The 21,453-nt window shown below is 40.1% G+C and overlaps 1 protein-coding gene across 1 annotated transcript in view; it reads left to right on the top strand.

Annotated features, from left to right (window-relative positions):
- LOC143099421 (E3 ubiquitin-protein ligase rnf213-alpha-like) overlaps positions 1-21,453 on the top strand; it is a 351,714-nt gene that overhangs the window by 131,938 nt on the left and 198,323 nt on the right. Inside the window, exons 13-17 of the mRNA XM_076262416.1 lie at positions 4,507-4,675; positions 6,356-6,454; positions 7,761-7,856; positions 8,085-8,189; positions 8,314-8,467. Coding sequence (XP_076118531.1) covers positions 4,507-4,675; positions 6,356-6,454; positions 7,761-7,856; positions 8,085-8,189; positions 8,314-8,467 — 623 coding nt within the window. The remainder of the gene's footprint in view (positions 1-4,506; positions 4,676-6,355; positions 6,455-7,760; positions 7,857-8,084; positions 8,190-8,313; positions 8,468-21,453) is intronic.

Genomic DNA, 21,453 nt, shown 5'->3' with positions numbered 1-21,453 from the left:
GGCCCGCAGGTGCTCGGGCCCGCCATTGCCGCTTGCGGCTATATTTATTATTATTTTTCTATATTATTATTGTTATTCTACTTTTTTGCTTTCCTGTTTTTGAGGTGGTTAACATGGTCGAAAACTCTTGAAATTTGGCACACACGTCAAGTGTTACGCATCACAGTTAGGAACAAGAGATTGACCCCGGGCGTGGCCCAGGGACTCGCTAGCGCCACCTCAGGTGACTGATCCCGTGGTTGGCAAATATTTTGAGGTGGTTAACATAATCGAAAAGTCTTGAAATTTGGCACACACATCAGGTGTCATACAAAGCAGCTAGGTAAAAAAGCTTGGCCCCGGGCATGGCCCAGAGACTCGCTAGCGCCCCCTTATGTCACTGTGACTTGTGGTTGGCATATAGTTTTAGATACACACACCAAATTTGGTGGGTGTATGTAACTCCAAAAAACAAACAACTTTTGTATTAACATGCCATTAGCCACGCCCACAGGAAGTGAAGTAATTGAGATTTTGTGCGTTGTGGACATGATCAATTTTAACGTACTCCTCCTAGACGGTTGATCCGATTCATGTCAAAGTTGGTATACATGACGCCGAGATGTTCCTGATGATAAATTGTGAAGCGTTTTTTTGATATGTTGTAATTTGACGAAATGGCGAAATTATTAATTTTAATACCCTTCCACATAAACAATAAATGTGTCATAATTCACCATGCATGGCTTGAAATGTTTTAAATTTCACAGGTCATGGAAGACCATTTTAATGATAATATTCACATGCCCATAATGCATGTTTGGCATAGCGCCACCAACTGGCAACCGAAAGAATGACAATTATACTGATGTCATATGATCAATTTGAACATACTCCTCCTAGACGGTTTGTCAGATTCATTTGAAATTTGGCAAACATTATGCCAAGATGTTGCTGATGTTAAATTGTGAAGGTATTTTTGAATGTTGTAATATATTTGATATGATTTTAATATCTCACCACATAAACAGGAAATGTGTCATAAATCACAGTGCATTGAATGAATGGTCTGAAACTTCTCAGGTTAATAGATATCATGATTATGATGATATCCAGACACCCAATGGGCCTGCCTGGCATAGCGCCACCACCTGGCCAAGCAGGAAATGTGCCAGAAATGGAAAATGCCTTAAGTGATTGATCTGAAACTTTATAAAATATTGGATATCATTATTGTGATGATATTCACATGCGTAATTCACAGGCCTAGCATAGCGCCACCATCTGGCCAAGCAGGAAATGTGCCAGAAATGCTCTATGCTTTGAATAAATGGTCTGAAACTTCTCAGGTTAATAGATATTATGATTATAATGATATCCAGACACCCAATGGGCCTGCCTGGCATAGCGCCACCACCTGGTCAAGCAGGAAATGTGCCAGAAATGGACAATACCTTAAGTGATTGATCTGAAAGTTTACAAACATTTTGGATATCATTATTGTGATGATATTCACATGTGTAATTTCAATGCCTAACACAGCGCCACCATCTGGCCAACCAAAAAGTGTATCAGAAATGTTCTTTGCTTAAAATGAATGGTCTGAAATTTCTCAGGTTAATATATATTATGATTATGATGACACCCAATGGGCCTGCATTGCATTAAGCCCCCACCTGGTCAAGCGAGTAAATGTGGCAGAAAATTAAATACAAAAACAAATAGCACACGCATCAAATATGTACATTTCAGAAACTCACCACGTCTGTGCTTTGTTGGATTCCGGCATGTCACGGGTTGCGGCCCGCAGGTGCTCGGGCCCGCCATTGCCGCTTGCGGCTATATTTATTATTATTATTGTTATTCTACTTTTTTGCTTTCCTGTTTCTGAGGTGGTTAACATAGTCGAAAAGTCTTGAAATTTGGCACACACATCAGGTGTCACACAAAGCAGCTAGGTAAAAAAAGCTTGGCCCCGGGCATGGCCCAGAGACTCGCTAGCGCCCCCTTACGCCCCCTTAGATGACTGATCCCGTGGTGGGCATATACTTTCAGCTACACACACCAAATTTGGTAGGTGTTTGTATCTCCCCAAGATGAACAACTTTCGTATGTACAATGCATTAGCCACGCCCAACAGGAAGTGAGGTATTTGGGATTTTGTGCAGACTAATATGTGATGAAATATGTGATGAATCATGATGCCAAAGGAGGTGCTTCCCATGGGTGAAAACGCATGAAATTTGGCACACACATCAAGTGATACAGTGAATAGACAGGGATAAAAGCTTGGCACCGGGCGTTGCCCAGGAACTCCATAGCGCCCCCTTATGCCACTGTGACTTATGGTTGGCATATAGTTTTAGATACACACACCAAATTTGGTGGGTGTATGTAACTCCAAAAAACAAACAACTTTTGTATTAACATGCCATTAGCCACGCCCACAGGAAGTGAGGTAATTGAGATTTTGTGCGTTGTGGACATGATCAATTTTAACGTACTCCTCCTAGACGGTTGATCCGATTCATGTCAAAGTTGGTATACATGACGCCGAGATGTTCCTGATTATAAATTGTGAAGCTTTTTTTTGATATGTTGTAATTTGCCGAAATGGCGAAATTATTAATTTTAATACCCTTCCACATAAACAATAAATGTGTCATAATTCACCATGCATGGCTTGAAATGTTTTAAATTTCACAGGTCATTGAAGACCATGTTAATGATAATATTCACATGCCCATAATGCATGTTTGGCATAGCGCCACCAACTGGCAACAGAAAGAATAACAATTATACTGATGTCACATGATCAATTTTAACATACTGCTCCTAGACGGTTTGTCAGATTCATGTGAAATTTGCCGAACATCATGCCAAGATGTTGCTGATGTTAAATTTTGAAGGAATTTTTGATATGTTGAAATATATTATGGTTTTAATATCTCACCACATAAACAGGAAATGTGTCATAAAGTCACAGTGCATTGAATGAATGGTCTGAAACTTCTCAGGTTAACAGATATTATGATTATGATGATATCCAGACACCCAATGGGCCTGCCTGGCATAGCGCCACCACCTGGCCAAGCAGGAACATGTGCCAGAAATTGGCAATGCCTTAAATGATTGATCTGAAAGTTTACACACATTTTGGAAAATATTGGATACTATTGTGATGATATTCACATGTGTAATTCACATGCCTAGCATAGCGCCACCATCTGGCCAAGCTGGAAATTTGCCAGAAATGTTCTATGCTTTGAATGAATCGTCTGAAACTTCTCAGGTTAATAGATATTATGGTTATGATGATATCCAGACACCCAATGGGCCTGCCTGGCATAGCGCCACCACCTGGCCAAGCAGGAACATGTGCCAGAAATTGGCAATGCCTTAAATGATTGATCTGAAAGTTTACACACATTTTGGATATAATTTTTGTGATGATATTCACATGTGTAATTTCAATGCCTAACATAGCGCCATTATCTGGCCAACCAAAAAGTGTATCAGAAATGTTCTTTGCTTGAAATGAATGGTCTGAAATTTCTCAGGTTAATATATATTATGATTATGATGACACCCAATGGGCCTGCCTTGCATTATGCCCCCACCTGGCCAAGCGAGTAAATGTGGCAGAAAATAAAATACAAAAGCAAATAACCCACACATCAAATATGTACATTTCACAAACGCACCACGTCGGTGCTTTGTTGAATTCCGACATGTCAAGGGTTGCGGCCCGCAGGTGCTCGGGCCTGCCATTTCCGCTTGCGGCTATATTTGTTATTATTTTTACCACACAAACTCACAAAGCATATGACCAGATCATGGCTTTACATCAAATCATTTGTATATTTAGGTCTAACATTGCAACATACGGTATTACTCATGATCTTTGGCCTTTTTATTTTTTTCCCCTTCATTCATACTCCTGTTCTCAGACACACACCCCTCATGCACACACCCTATCCAATCGTTCTTCCTACATACTTCCACCCACCCACCCATACACACGCCCACACTCATTGGTCATCACACATGCTACAGTGTCTTTCCTTGATAGCTGGTCGATCTCATGGCTCCACTCTTTATAAAGGTTCATAAATTGTACTCCATACATTATCAAATTGTTTTTCTTTATTGCTGTCTTCCGACATTGTCCTTTCGATATTAAAATAATATTTCATTAATCTTTTCCAATTTTCGAAGGATGGTGCATCTTTATTTTTCCAATTTTGCAAAATTAACTTCTTATAAACCAATGAGGAGAAAATAATTTGCCACCTCATTGGTTATCTTATATTTTCAATATACTGAATTAACTAATTCACTTATTTATTTATTAACTAAAATCAAGGGAACATCATCACAAAAAAAAACCTGATCAATAAATTATGAGCTCAACTCATGTACTCAGGATTTTCTCAGCAACTGTGTATGTCTGTGTGTGCGTGTTTGTTAGTATATGTGTGTGTTCATGTGTACACATGTATTTCTGTGTATGTGTGTGTATTTCAGATCTGAGATCTCAGAGGAGGAGACTATGAGTTGTCTCAGTCTAACCATTGCCATCATTAAGAAATTTACTGATGCAACAAAATCAAATGACCCATCATTAAGAGCCCTGAAAGCACTGGAGCTCTTAAACTCTTTCTCGGGGACTTTGGAGCACTTACAACACAATGAGGTCATATAATGTTTTTTTGTTGATTCACTGAATCTGAGAGGCAGGTGTTAACATAGGGAGCATGTTATTACAAAAAAACAGCTGAAAGTGTATGCTGTGTCTGTGTCTTTTATTATTTATGTCCCCATCCCCAACACACACACACACAAAAAAACACACACTCTTACATCATCACTGTCATCACCTCACATACATACAGCACACTGCTTGCTACAGTAAGCCTCCTCTACATACTTGCTGCACACTGCCCCCCCCCCCCTCCCTACATACACAGCACATTGTCTTCAGGATCTTCTCCAACACACATCCTCTACTTACTTACAGCATACTGCCCCCACCTACCCACACACACACTATACACACACACACACACAGTCACTGCTTCACTCCCCTCCCGCCCACACACACATCTTCACTGTCATCACTCACATACATCATACTTGCAGTACACTGCCCCCCCCTCTCCCATACATACACAGCACATTATTTCATCAGGAAGCTTCTCCAACACACATCCCCAACATACTTACAGCACACTGCCCCCGCCCCCCCCCCCCCCCCCCACATACTCAGCACATTGTCTTCAGGATCTTCTCCAACACACATCCTCTACATACTTACAGCATACTGCCCCCACCTACCCACACACACACTACACACACACACACACACAGTCACTGCTCCACTCCCCTCCCGCCCACACACACATCTTCACTGTCATCACTCACATACATCATACTTGCAGTACACTGCCCCCCCCCCCTCTCCCCTACATACACAGCACATTATTTCATCAGGAAGCTTCTCCAACACACATCCCCAACATACTTACAGCACACTGCCCCCGCCCCCCAATACACAGCACATTGTCTCATGAGGAAGCTTCTCCAACACACATATTGCACACTGCCCTCTCCCCACATACACAGCACACTATCCCATCTCCCTTGTCATCCCCCCCAACACACACACCAAGACCCTTGGCAGTTGGGTTAGCCCCTTGAGCCGTGGATATGCCCAAGGTTTCTTCCTTGGTAAGGGAGTTTTTCCTTGCCCCTGTTGCTCTTGGGTGCTCCTTGTTGGTGCCCCCCCCCAATCGCAATCCTCCCCCACCTTTCTTATGCAGCCCTTGCCACTTAATCTACTAAACCCCTCTTCTACTGCACTTTTTACCCCCCCATAAATGCACAAATAGGCTGACACCATACTTAATTTCACTGCATTTCTTACTTCCAGTAACTATATGCATGTGACAATAAACTTCCTTGTATCCTTGTATCCTTGTATCCTTTTAGTTGAATGTACTAAATCTGCAGCTGGTCCCTTAATCAATGCATGTCACTGTCTACTTGTATGACTTGCCCTCAACAAAAAAGAAATAATTGAACCATGGACACATTTCAATGGCAGTGCTATTTACAGTAGTAGTCATAGAACATCAGTTCACTGAATGGGCTTTACAGTGATGCTAACGGGGCAGGGGTGCTACATTGCCCATCTTTTCTAACCCATACACAATCACATATATTATTTTTCTTTCACAGAGCTACCATTCCTATTTTATTGTATTTTATGTTCCTATATTATGTACTCATGGGTTTGACTTAAAACCATAGAGGAGAGGATCTGACAGTGTCTAATGGGAAAATAAATGAATACTTTCCCTTTTCCTTTTTTAAGGAACTAGCTGTGATCAACCAGACAACAATTCAAGAAGTGAAAAGGGACATTGAGAGAAGTATTCAGGACGCAACCAAACCTAAAGAATTACAAGTTGATGTATGTCTCAGTGCTTTTTGTTAAGCTATTTTTCATTCTTTGAAATCCACATGTTGATTAGATATGAAGAGAGAATACATCTCATATCTTAAATATTTTTCAATCGAGTTCACTTACGTTAACCAATGAGGAGTCATCTTCAGGTGATGTCATCAATCTGAATTTCCAACAACCCCTTTTTAGGGATTTTTTGTTTGTGGGCCAGTGCCTATTGAAGTGTACAAAGCAAGAAAGTCATCCTTGTTCCAAACCATCACTCGAGAACGAAGCCTCTAACCCACGAGCGACCGATTCCTCCATACACTGTTCTGAGCCTTGCTGGCTTCCTCTTACAGCAGCTGCCAAGCCTCTACTGTTTTTTAAACACTACTAACCATGTTCCACAACCATCACTGACATGGATGGGCACAATCAGTGCATACCCTGCACTACCCTACCCTTCACATCCCCTTCACGCCATTTGACATATCACAGATGACTGAAAACAGGATAGATAGGTGTTTCTTCAGAACTCAACCTGGAGCTCACCTGAAGTGCACAATGGAAAAGTGCATAGACACAAGTTTTGAATTCAAAATTACATTTTGCAGTCAGAATCGCCTAACAGTCACAGTCATCAGGCTTGTGTTCTCTTACGTCCCCTCAAAGGTGGGCGTTTCTTGGATTCAATTTCTACTCCAAACGACGAGACCCTGTCAGTGTGCACTTCCACTTTCTGAGCCTACTGACCACAGCCTTGGTCAGTCCACATGAGGAAGTTTCAAACATGTCCACCCCTCTCAGGACAGTGGATAAACAGTGCAGAACGGCACAGTTTTGGCGGTGCCGTTGGCTTTTGGCGCTGAACACTTCTCCATTGTCGCCAATTAGGTGCTGTGGTATAAGTGTTCCCATTGGTTAATGTTAAAACTCAACTGGAAGAGTTCGCTGAAGGAGAACATGAGACGTTATCCCTTTCATACCTTATTGCAATCTGGACCTGGTCCAAAGGATCACTTCAGAAGTATTAGTGAGGATGACTTCCTCGTGCACCCATGAGAAAATCCCTAAAAAGGGTTGGTGAAGATTGGTTCAGATTGATGATGTCATTAAAGATGACTTCCCATTGGCTAACGTCTAAGAACTGAAATTATATTTGTTTTGCTGGGTGATGTGTGGATGTGTCACATAAAGTGTGTCAGATTTTTTTTTGTCATGGGCTGTTTTTCCCTTTAGTTCTTACTGTACATTTCAGTGTTAATAAAAGGCATATTCATATGTATACATGCAGTATGGATAAAATACTATATCTCATTTCTTTTTTAAGTTTTGGAAAGAGATCTTTGGGCTCAGAATACCTGCCCCATGGCAACAGAGCTGGGAGGAAACATTGAGCAGGCTGTTTTCTGAGACAATAAAAAAGGTAAGATTTTGAGTGAAAGTTTTACATAATATATATAAGTTATGTCATCACAGAAGAAGGCCATATATTTTGATTCATAATTGACATTAACAAACAATGCTGGCACAGTATCTATCTATAGTTCAGTTATGAGATATCTTGAAGTTAGCTTCATTCCCCAGCCTTCTACTGTGTTTGGTTTAGTGCTGTGATTTTAAACATGATGAAACACTTTTCTGTTTCTAACAGGCTAATCCCAAGGAACAAGTGAATTACTACTGTAACATTAGTGATATTGACTCTGTGATGGAAGAATGTCTATTTCAGTGTGCTGTAGAGTCTGTCAAAGACATGGTAAGGTGACCAGTTTTCAAACAGGAATCTTCATTCCGCAGACTATAATTTAACCGTCTCTATAGTCTCTGTTACTTGAAAATATGTTATAGGCCTACCTCTGTCACTTTTTTTTCTTTCAAAGGCAGAGAATCTTAAAGTGATCTCACAAAGCAAGAAATATGGAAAACCAATGTCTGCTATAATCTGTCACACCTGGAAATACCTGAAAGAAAAGACTATAGACTGGGAATATCTCCTCACTGATCCTCATTCTTTTGAGCTTCTCAGAATTCTTGGTAAAATAACAATTTCCTTTCAATCCTTTCAATGAAGCAACTGGATGAGACATGTCACACCTTGAAACATGCACAGCTGATCATGATTATGCGTTGAATAAGTAAACAATTTCCACAAACAATAGTGATCCATTGTTTGTGTAAATTGTTTACTTATTCAACGCATAATCATGATCAGCTGTGCATGTTTCAAAATTATGTGACATGTAGCTGTTTGCTATTGTTTGAGTGATGTTGCTTAGAAGTGTCTTTGCTATGACAATGAGACACTTTTCACATTTATTGAGAAATGAAACAACAAAAGATATTTCATCAGCACTGAATTATTTTAGCTTACAAGTAAAATGTTTTTGTTGTTGTTGTTACTTGTATTGCGAAACCCTCGTAACACTACAAAGTTTGTAAGTAATGCATAACTAAGTTATGCCTATACATAAGCTCTACCTTCACGTTTTGAAGAGTTCCCTGAAACATTTGTAGTTAGGTATACTTTCTGTAATATATACTGTATGTTCATACGGTTGGTTCGGACCAATGTTAAGCTGTAGCGTAACTCAGTTTTCAGATAAAACAGATGTTTTACATTACATTTACATGTATTAATTTGGCAGATTCGTTTATCCAAAGCAACAGCAACATCTGGACATCCAAATGAATAATTAATTTAATACTAACCATAGCTTCCTTTAATCTCAACTGAAGTCGAAAGTTATGTTTCAAAAAACGGGGGCGGATGTTTGGTCTGAGCTTTGGTGGGGCCACTACCCCCCCCCCCCCCCAAAAAAAAAAACTGATGCATATGCAGTAAAACATTTAGTCAAAACACCATGTCAAATTGACCTATAGCCCTGAATCTCCCCTATCTGAGCAACAACCTGGCCGGGGTTCCTCTGTCACTTTATAAATAAAATATTGATGTCATGAGCAGTGACATAGCACGACTCAAATCTCGAAGAAGACCAGTAGTATTCACTAGGTCTATAACTAGCTAACACTAAAAAAAACACCATGTCCTTATTCAAGTTCACCTGCTGCTGTGAGTGACCCTGCCACACTACCGCTGTCTGATAAAGGGAGCGGCTGGGTTGCTTTTTCTGTCATCTGACAAAGTAACAAATTGATTGCCATTATGAGTGAGAAAACGATTGGAAACAATGTTTTGCATTCGTGTTCTACCTCCAGCACGTCAAGCCTATACAAATGCATTTGTTTTCACTGACATCCTCGTGCCATTTTCATTCATTTTAGCAAACATTTATATCATTGCTGGTTAAAAGCATGCATTTCCTTTCCTTAGGGACTGTTCGTTATTTATTGAAGGGGCCACCAGAGGGATTTTTAGTGCGTCAGTCATAAGTTGCATGACCCTCCCTTGCCTGCAAGATATTTTTCAATGACCCTCCAACAGATTTTTCAAAAAAGCCATGACCTTCCCCTAACAACTGTTGATGTCTTCCGCACTCGCTGATTTGCGCTTTGAAGACACTCGGTCATATTGTTCTGGACTCAACCTCTGCTTTCTGATCTTACACATCACACTACACCAAGATGGTGACCATTTCAGTAGATTTACTCACTAACATTGTTGTGGAAACACAATAAGCATGGAAACTAAATGCACTTCATGCATAACTGCATTACTTCAAATACTAAGTTACTCCTTAATAAACTAGTATTCACATGAAATAAAACAATAAAACATTGAGACCATTCAACAAAGCACACTGGGTAATAACAAATTCAACACATGAACTGGTTGCTATGGACTCGTCTCTAGGCTTCCTCAGTCATTGTATATTTTAGCATAGAGGTAAAGTTGCCGAAGCTGAACATTATCCAAAACTCCATTTCTCAGACGAGCGTCAATTTGGGAGCTTGCAAACTACCACTCCTTCCTTCTCAAATGACTTGAAAATGTTGTTTGCACAATTTCACAAATAATCACAGGGACCGAAATGTACCTAACATGCCATTTTTTTCTGGGTTTATCGCATATTTTTACTTTCCCCCCGCTGTCTTTCCATTTTCCCGTAGAATATATCAATTCTCTCATAACATTAGCCCTGCCATCAGGCCTGTCTGTGTTGTCCTGTTGTTACCCCCTTGCCCTTCCAGCGAAACAGATCTCTTCAACTGATCGTTCTGCTTGCTTGAAGGCGAACTTAGAGTGATTTTAACCTATTTAAGTTAACGGTGTGGTTGTCATGAGAGCACGATTCATTGGCGCTTGCATAGTGTTCAGCCGTACGTGTGCACCTGCCGCTCAGCTCAGCTACTCAGCTACGAGTAGAGAAAGAATTTCCCCTGTTTGTATATTCACTCCAAGTTGGCCTACCATAACTTACCATCTCTACAGTGTAGACCATAAACTGGCTATAACCAAATGTATTTGTTCAACTTTATGAAGAAGAATTACGCAGTAGGCTACTTTGAACGTAACACATTTTTGTTTGCGCAGGAGAGAGAATGACAGCGATTAACAAATTGCAGTTGTGGCTGGTTACCAATAAATAGGCCTACTATATATTTTTTGCAAACAACAAAAACAGAAAGGATGGAGACAGCAAAGCTAGAGATGGGCAGGAACAAGTAGATATGCTTGTCAAAACTTTAGGAGCTGGATGAATGAAGCACAAGTATGCTTTACTAATGTTTAGCATGCACACTGTTTAAAGTTACACGGTAAACTAAAAGTAAACCAAAGGTAAATTTTGTCTTTTTAGGGCTGTATAAAGTTGACAAAATGAATATAGGCTGTTAGGCGTGAATAAAGTAGACTACTTTGTTGCTACTACTGCAACCCTTCCAAAGTTAATGGGGCCGAATGTTGACATTTTCCCGTATTTTGGGTGAGAATTCACCCAATTCTTGAATTTCCCCTGGGGATCAATAAATAAATAAATAAATCTATCTATCTATCTAGAAACCCTGGAAATCTCACTTATTTTCAATGTTCAATGTTGACAGCTATGGAACGAAAGAAAACATTATATGGCGCCAGAAATCACATCACAATCTAGTGCCTATGACCCTCAGTCTCCACTGAGTCTCTTCGAAAGCCACAGCGTGAGGCCTTTATTATGACCACCGCTAGCAATCTACTTCCTGAATTTTTGGTCAAAGATAAAAAAAACTGCATTTTTTTGGTTTCGGGGGGCCCATACCCCCCCGCGCTAGGCCCCCCGAAATCCAAAAAATGCAGTTTTTCCTTAATAAGTACCTGAACCGTGGCACAGAGGATGAAGACATTTTTATGGTATGTTGGTCTCAAGGGCCCACATCAACCCAGCCCATAATCACGCATGCATTTCCAGTATTGGCATTACGTAGTAGTTTGTCCACCAGATGGCGCATCGTTGCAATGAGACGTAATTTTGATGGAAGTTAATCTAAAGTGGGTTGGAAAGACAATAGACGCTTCCTACAACGACAACACAGAGTTTACCGCAGAGAACGTCTAATATTGATATGGATGATTAAGGATGATTTTCACATGAAATGTAATTCCCATTTCTTCTTGAAGCCGAAATAAATCTGAGAATGTTTATCGGACATGCTTGGTTTTTACTGCAGGTACATTAATCTTATACAAGTTATATCAATAGCCTAGGACCGTTAGCATTGGTTGAGTGATGGAGGCCAATTTGATTATTGGTGTATTTGTAGAAAACCATAAATGCGGTTACCAAGCAAATTGATATCAGCACTGTAATTGTATCTTTTGACTGTCATCTCATTCTTTTCTGACCAGCCTACTAACAGAAGCTAGCCACAATGCATTCGCTAACGTGATGGTTTTCTAATGGAAAATATACCTGAAAGATATATTTTTATAGAAAACCTGTCTATGAAGCATCCTAAACAGGCTGGGACATTTCTGCTTGCTAAATAGGTTTTTCTGCTGTCGATTCGCTCACAGTCCTTTGTGGCCTTGTCAGTGCTTTGTAAAATGTTGCATTAAGACCACAAACAGTCTCAAAAAGCATCTGAGCTAACGTTCATTCTCAAACACCGCTTCAATCCTCTATTTTCAAAGGTGTTTCAAGTAAGGAAGAGCATGGCTCAATGTAAAGTAACTAGTGCTGAGACGATGTAGGCTAATTGACTAGACTACTGCTCTGCTACCAGTCCACATTGATGGGGTCAATGTGGAGGTGGTTAGCACATACAAATATCTGGGTCTCCACCTGGACAATAAACTGGACTGGTCAGCCAACACTGATGCACTCTACAAGAAAGGGCAGAGCAGGCTGTACTTCCTGAGGAGGCTCTTTATTACTACTTTATTTACTACTTCCCCTGGGGATCAATAAAGTATCTATCTATCTATCTATCTATCTACTAGGCCCTACATAAATTTGTCAAAGTGAATCATTTGTGTCAACTCGTCACAATGTAGATTTATTACTGCACCAGTGATGATCTACATCTCCATTTAAACCAAATGTTGCACGTGCTACAAAAATCATTCTGTGCGATGGATGATTTACCAACATTATGTCTAATACAGTTTTGCCTATGGCTATACATGCGTGAGACTGAGACGCTTGTTCGTTTGTTTGAAGTGCGTGTTTAGGGTGTGAGAGGGGAATCAATGTGCTTGATTCCAGCTTGGTAGTTGTAGTCTATGCGATTAAAAAGCCTGTGTGTGTGTGAAGTATCCAAAAAATGATAACAATTTCATTATGGCTGCTTTAGCCAGATAGATAGATAGATAGATACTTTATTGATCCCCAGGGGAAATTCAAGGTCTCAGCAGCATACATACAACACAACCACATTCTTTAACATTACTCTTTCTGATAGATAGATAGATACTTTATTTCTGATAGATAGATAGATAGATACTTTATTGATCCCCAGGGGAAATTCAAGGTCTCAGCAGCATACATACAACACAACCACATTCTTTAACATTACTCTTTCTGATGTTAAAGAATGTGGTTGTGTTGTATGTATGCTGCTGAGACCTTGAATTTCCCCTGGGGATCAATAAAGTATCTATCTATCTATCTATCTATCTTAGCCACAGACCCACAGACAGATGCACTGGGTCCCATTTAGAAGTGGCCACTTCATTCGCTTAATTCACGCAGCTGCGTGAAATGTAGGCTATTACAACTTTTCGCCAAGAGGTGGCAGCTTAAGTCCGCTTGCTACTGTAAGCCAGGGGTTTTCAACCAGTGGTCTGCGGTCTGTGGTTTTGGCTAGTGCTACAAATCTATTCACCTTTACAGCGCCAGTAGGCTACTTGCTGTGCGGCCCGCACACACACACACACACATGCACAAAAGTTTCAAGAGTGGGGGATGGAGTAGAAGATACAAATTGATTGAGCGGTGGTCATATTTTGTACCGCTTTACTCCTACTCTGCAAGAAAGAAGGAAATGAGGGGTAAACGTGGTGTGCAGAGGGGTGCCCGAAATTTTGCTGTTTTCATGAATGCAAAAGTTGGGTGACCCCCCCTCCTAGAGAAAAAAAAGTTGGGTGACCCTCCCCTCAGCAAAGAATAAAAAGACATGGCCCCTTCAATAAATAACGAACAGTCCCTTAGTAACCATTGTCATAGTACACAAATCTGCTAGCGCGATATAGCTGAACTAGCTCGTATTTGGTTGATTCCAACGTCCATTTAATAGGCTATACACATACATGTATAGCACTGTCAACTAATTGTGTACCAAAAAAACGAATAATATTAATGGCATAATATTATGACTAGGCCTACACTTTGTTTGTAATAGCTTCTGATGTCTCCACCTTTCTTTTCTTGCCCGACATCCTCGAATCGACAGCCAAGCAAAGATTATAGAGCTAAGATCTTTGCAGCCAAGTGTGCCAAAAACTTCTAAGCGACAGCATAGGCTACAGGGAGCTAAGCCAATCAAAAAACAGACCTGTCTCAAAGATGTATTTTGGGGGGGCGGTACTGAAATTGGAAATTATTTAACCTTTTGTGTACCGCATGAGGAGTTTTTTTCCCCGTTTCAACGTGAATATTGGTGGGGACATTTCTGTCATTATTTGATATTGGTGTGAACACGTCTTTCGGTCCCCACGCAAATCTACGGCCATGTTTCCAAAGCCAGTTAAGCCAGTTCAGTATCCCGATAGCCCCAAACACATGGAGCAGTGCATCATAGACAAAGGAAGCATATGCTCTGAGAACAGAACACAGTTGCGTGTCAAGTGTAGCCAAGGGCCTGTCTACACAGAAACAACAAGTCACACATCCGCTTTCAACCTCTTTTACTCCCTGTATTTCTACATTTACAATTGTACTATTAGTACTCTCCTACCTATTCTGTTACATGACAAATGACACTTTGATTATGAGAAAAACATTTTATTGACATGAATGAAAACAAAACATAATATTCATCCATAACAAAAGTAAAACATTTTTCTGAAAGTTATGGATCTCTTGAGCATATCTTTTCAAGTTGGATGTGGTAACGCGATAAAACATGCATTTGGGCGTATTATATTATTTTACATGCATAGATTTTTCGAGTGGCTGTTTGGAGCGCTGGTCAGATTCCTCCTCGCTCGCAGCATTTTCTTCCATGCTTGGGGAGCAGTTTCCTCTGAGTGTGCACGCGCAGAGAGAATTTGTGTGCACACATTTAATATCTACGTGTGTGAAATAATATATAATATAATACACCCGAATGCATGTTTCATCGCGCAAGTGCTTTTTGCCACTATTGTGTCGCGATAGACCATCAATTCAAAATGCAGATTTCATGAAAAACAAAAGTTGTTTACCCTCCTAGGTGAGAGAATTTGCCCTCTAAGCTTGAACAAGCCAACAACTTAACAGTCTAACATGGCTAAATTTGTAATGCATGATCATTTATTGCTTATTTGTTTGCAAAGTCTTCTGGCCCAGAAAGAAAACCATGGTGGTTACGGATCATGGCTGAGGAGGAAAGGTACAGCTGGTAGAGTTGTGCAGTGAGTGAACTTCCCTCCCAACACTGAGATGTGGTGGCAAAGGCTGTGGTAGCTAGCTTCCTTACTAGCACACCATTTTCCAGTCCAAGATGCATAAAGTTTTCGGTGGCAACCCAGGGCTGGACAGCAGTCAAATGCATTGACCTTGGTATTAGAGAATTTATCTCTGTTGTCTGTGAACAGAAAGAAGATGGACAACATTTTACAAGATAAACAATATTTTACACAGAAATCCATTGGCAATGATGAGATTAATACAGATTATCTGTACCTATTTGCCATTTACTTTTTATGGGTCAAATTGGTATTGACACCATCTGTTTGCCATCCTGGTATGGGTAGACCTGGCCAGGTAGTCTATCCTTAAAGCGTTGTGCACCTTGGCACCGATATCAGTGCAACCACCCTGTTTTCTGCATTTGATTACCTTAGATTCCTTTGTTTCCAATACAACCGTATTATCGTTTTCGGGTCAAATGGCATTTTAAATGGGAGTCGTAGGGGCACTAGCCTATTATTTTGATGCATGAATCAATATCATCAAATAGTTCTGCCCCTACGACTCCCATTCAAAATGGCATTTGACCCAGAAACAACAATACAGTCAAGCTTAATGGTGGCGCTTCTGACTTAATTATGCTTTCAAACAAGTTTGACTCAGGTACATTCACAAAAAGACCCTAGATTGCATTTTGGCTTGAGTTATGCTTTAAGAGTAATGGGACAAGGTCCTGGATGAAGAATATTTACCTTTACTGCTGATTATTTGAGGCGTTCAGACATCTCGGTTTCAAAACTGTCCAGGAACACCTGTAAAAACATAGTTAGGCTACAGATTAAAACTAGGTAAATTACAAACACTACCATGAAATGAACTTGAATGCTCTGTCAAACACAAATAATTTAAAAAAATCTAAATCTATCGCATAAACCAAGGCATAATATCAATCATGTAGCCTAAGCTTCATAGCACTAACTTAGTAGAACACCAGGTTTAATTCCCCCTCTAATATCAATGGTGGAAAAAAACGTTCTACTTCATAAAATGCATGCAATTTGTCCTGTAGACTCATTTTAAAAGATGTCTCCACGATTAAAGAAAAAACAGCTACAATGTCATTAGCATGCCTAATGAATGTGAAGTGTGACTAGCCTAGCCTGTGAAGTGTGACTATCCTCCTTTCTGTGAGGTAGCCTACACCACACATAATATTAAAGAACATTGGTGAACTTTAGGCAAACGTTGCTTAATAAAGAACACCCTTTCTTCCATCATAGTTTGTCTAACGTTAGTGCTAGCCGACGCTTGTCAATAATCCCACAAACACAAAGCAGGCTAATGTAGTTTTCTTCTTGATAGGGATCTGGGTCGACTTGTATGACGTTAACGTTAGCTAAATTAGCTAACGTGATCTGGCATTGCTAGCTTGTACTAGCAAGGATAAAAACAAACTCTTGAAAGATTGCTAAGCCATCAATTTAACTTCTCCAAAGACTACCGAAGGTCATAAAGAGTAAGCTACATCAGAATCATTTAACAATATGCTTTGGGACTCACCTGATAACAAGGCCGTAGTCATGATGTCAACATTGGGGGGGACCAAATCTGTGATGGGGTCTGAGGGACCCCCAGACTCCCCCCCCCCCCCCCCCGGAGAGTTTTGTGAAAAGAGAAGGGTGGAGAAGAAGCAACTTCAATGGTCCATCCCTGGACCCGTGACTCCATTTGTGTTCAAAATGTATACTTACTAAGAAATTACAAACTAGAGTATCTTTTGATAACCTCTATATTACACAGAATGTGGTTCTTTGACTTATTACTTACACCTGAAGATTTTTTTAAACTAAGGCTTAGAGGTTTGGAGCCTAAGATTTTGTCTTTTAATTTAGATTTTATTATGCTGGCAGCTAATCACACAATTTTAACGTAGTTTGAAAGGGACAGGATTCAGGAATAGGCTACTAAGACAGGCCGCTCTTCTGTCTGACTCACCTCATGTTACCCCTGTATGCATTATAGACTGGCTTCTGACAGAAATTACGTTTTGTGCCAACATGTACATGTAGAAGGCCTACTACAGCCTTTAATTGGTGAATGGAGGTGCAAATTCCTTTCTTTGGTTATTGTCCGCGATTCACATTAACTAGGCTGTATTGTAAACGTCGCCACATTTGATCACGTTTTGCCTGCATGGATGCGCGATTGAGGACGCATCTAAATAATATGCAAGATGCAACAATCATTTCTAAGAGGCCTATACACGGTAATTTCTGGCATTACTACTAGCATATGAATGCATTATTTATGTTGAAAGACGTGAAAGAAATGACACAGGCTTGCACAAATTCATTATTTAAAATAAAACGTTTCACTTTCGCTATCATTGCGAGAATAGGATACAATATGGAAAATGTTCCCTTTCAGTCTGATCGGCTCCAAACATGTATGAGATTTCCTTAGCCTGGGCTACACCTTTCCGAGAAGTTTTGTGAAAATTGTTCCGGTAGCTTTTGCGATATTGTTGACAGCCCTACCTCACCTCAGTAGGGTGCAGTAAATGGAAGCTTTTATTAGCGCACGCCACTAACGAAAAACGGAAAATCACCAGGACAAACCACTCAGGGGTGTAGGCTACTCTGCAACCATAGGTCACTAATTTGTGCGTTATTTATGTTTGATTACATTTCAGATACGTGTTGGTTTCCTGTAGGCCTATAGCGCTTTATTCTTTTTTTATTTTTCTATATCCGAATATTGGGGGGGACATTTTGGTCATATTTGAATATTGGGGGGGACACGTCCCCCTCAATGTCTATGGTGACTACGGCCCTGCCTGATAACAAATAACTTGGCACTTTAGATCCAACTGGCTTCAGCCCTTGTTATCTCATATGATGAGTCCTTCTGGCTCTGTAGGACCAACGTCTCTGGCATGACTAGAATTTATGGTATCTTTAATTTGGACAAACCTGTAACCTTATACGGACGGTAAACGTATGCATTTTCTGGTCTCTACAGTCCATCTGTCTTGCAAATAAAGTTACAAGCATAGACTGTATAAAATAACGTTAATGTTTGCTCACACCACGTTTTGCTCGAAAGCTGCACAGATCCGCCCACTCCATTTCAAATTCAAACAACCATGTTATTGGTCAACTGGACTGCCTATACATTTAACTGTGTTGCCTATAAATTTAACAAAATGCCACATTCATCCTCTCACAACCTCTACTACATCACAAACGTATAGGCTACTTCCTTGCTAAGACACAAAATCAACAAAAGAAAAAATATTATTTGAGGACCAAAACTGATAGATCAGTGTGTCTAGGCTAGGTTATTGCACATTGCCATCCATGCGGCTGACGTATCAGGCCTAAAAGCTACACACATTAGTATTTTATTAAAATATACTTTCCATAAGTACACTATATTACAACTCTAAGTATTAGCAATTTAATACACTTAAACTAAATAAACTTCTTTACCATTTAAAATACACTAACAACAAAGTACACTTTTAAAAAGTACATTACCAAAACACTTTGAATATTGCACAATAAGTATATTTAATTTTAGTACACTGAAGTTGAACTTAATAACATCTACTTTGAAGTATACTTTCTAAAAGTACACATTAAACATACTTTACATAAAGTACAAAAAGTGTAAGCATACTTGCTTTATACTTCATGTACTTTAATCATATTTCTAACACACTAAAGTATACTACTTTTTTACCTGGGTGTATATCTTCCATTAGCAAACCATCGCGTTAGCGAATGATAGCTTGTGGATAACTAACTTAGTTCCTGTCAGTATGGTCAGAATAAAATGAAATGACAGTCAAAAGAGACAATTACACTGCTGTTATCAATTTGCTTGGTATAACCGCGTTTATGTTTCACAAATACACCAACAATCAACCTAGCCTCCATCACTCAACCAATGCTAACGGTAACATCATTTTACCTATGGATATAACATTAAAGGAACCATATGTAAGATTGTGGCCAAAACTGGTACTGCACTCACTTTCAAAATATTGAAGAGCGGTGTATCCCTCCCCCCTGACTCGGATGGTGAAACACTACTGACTTTGTGATTAGTAGATAGGTGGAGGGTGGCGCATCAGGCCAAAACACAACATGACATGACAAAACACAACATCAGTTGAGGGCTGCAACTTCACTTTTTAAATGACAATATCCTGGCCGGACTACTGTTGTCAGTGATATAAGTATTTGAAATAAACATGATTTCTTAATATCTAGTGACATATCAGGGCCATTTTATGATTAATTGAAATATTTTTCTTACATACGGTTCCTTTAAGCTGGTGTAAGATTAACATACCTGCAGTAAAAACCATGTCCAAAAAATGTCCGATAAACATTCTCAGGTTTATTTCGGCTTTAAGAAGAAATTTCATGTGAAAATCATCCTACCCTTATTAGACATTCTCTGCTGTAAGCTACTCTTGTAGGGAGCAGGTGAGTAACCAGTTGTAGTGATGCATGAGTCTTGCAGCAAGACACTGCGCCATGTGGTGGACAAACTATGTAACACCAATACTGGAAATGCAGTCTAAATGAAGGATATTCAGTTTCCCTTTACTGAATTTGTAATTAATTGTTGGCCGTTATAATTGCAGATACTGATAGTACAGTATGTGCGTGCCGGTGTGTGTGGGGGGGTGTTAATGGACATCAGTACAAGTACACAATGTAATTATGCTGTAGTTAGTACCATACCCAGACAACAAATTAGGTCTTGCCGACGTCGGGGCGCGTGTGCCTGCCCAACATAAAGTGCCACGGTGAGATGTCTTATGGAGATCGGTAGCTAATCGGCAAGATATCGGGAAGATGTCGGCATTAGAATTATCACCGACCGTGAGCCAACGTAAACCAAATGATCGCGACCGTGAGCCAACGTAAACCTGAAATAATTATTATGACCTATGCGGCGTGATCCCACTAGAGCGAGGAAAGCATTCGGTCGCCTCGCTCTCCCATTGACTTAAAGCAACACCAGAGAGTTTTTTGTACCTTAAAATAATGTTTCCAAAATCGTTTCAGTGGTTCATCAACTCGTAACAGGGTAAACGGCACTTCTGCATTCGCTTCGCTGCCCTCTATTGGCTATAACCGCACTATGTAAGTTTGCCAGATCGGGTAGCGGATCTGTAGTTCGATGGAATGAGACATAAGAAGCTACAAATTTGACTTGCATTTGATGTCGCAATACATCGTACCTTTTTATAAAATCATGCAACATATTCTACCTTGTCTGTGGACATCGTTATTTCCAAAGCCGGTGCTGGATAAACAAATAGTGCGTGCGACAGAGGAAAAGTTCTTTGGTGTTGCTTTAACACTGGAACAGCTGATTTTCGGCTGCATTGCTGGAAACGCCACAGCATGCTTGAAAATCATAACCTGACTCTCGCCAGATGAATTTCGTTCCGCTTAGCTCCGCCTAGATTCACTCACATCCATCTGGGACCTCTTCCATTGAGAGTGATTTCTGCACCAGATTTTATGTTAGAGCCAATCAGGACGCAGGGCGGGATTTATAGTTTTATAGATGTGACATAGCATAGAAGCGACTGTGAGACTGTTATCAGCGTCACGGGTTGGCTTCGATGTGAGTGGTTGAAGTAGCACGTCAATAGATGACGGACAAGTGGCTTATTCAATCATATGCAAGCATTTTTTGATTAGGCCCAGCTTTCTGAAGCAACACTCCAATGGATTGGTCCCAGATGGATGAGTGGAGTTAGGCGGAACGAAATTCATCTGGCGAGAGTCAGGTTATGAAAATCAGCCCTTCCAAAGTTAAGTCAAAGGGGCAGAGGCATCTGAATGCTTTTCGCCGCTCTAGTAGGATCCCACCGTTATATTAGGTCTTATTGATTTGTTTAGGCTAGCTGCTATCAGATCATTTCATACACAATCTGACAACCTGGGAAATGTCAGTTTAACAGAAAAAAAAGAATGGATCAGTGATTTTAAAATTAAGTTT

Source organism: Alosa pseudoharengus, unplaced genomic scaffold (assembly GCF_046254945.1).
Source record: "Alosa pseudoharengus isolate Yale_2024_CS ecotype anadromous, Long Island Sound unplaced genomic scaffold, YU_APseudo_1.1 YU_APseudo_1.1_scf_28, whole genome shotgun sequence".
Lineage (NCBI taxonomy): Eukaryota > Metazoa > Chordata > Actinopteri > Clupeiformes > Clupeidae > Alosa > Alosa pseudoharengus.
The sequence above is the reverse complement of the archived record's forward strand: the minus strand, read 5'-3'. Positions and strand labels throughout refer to the sequence as shown.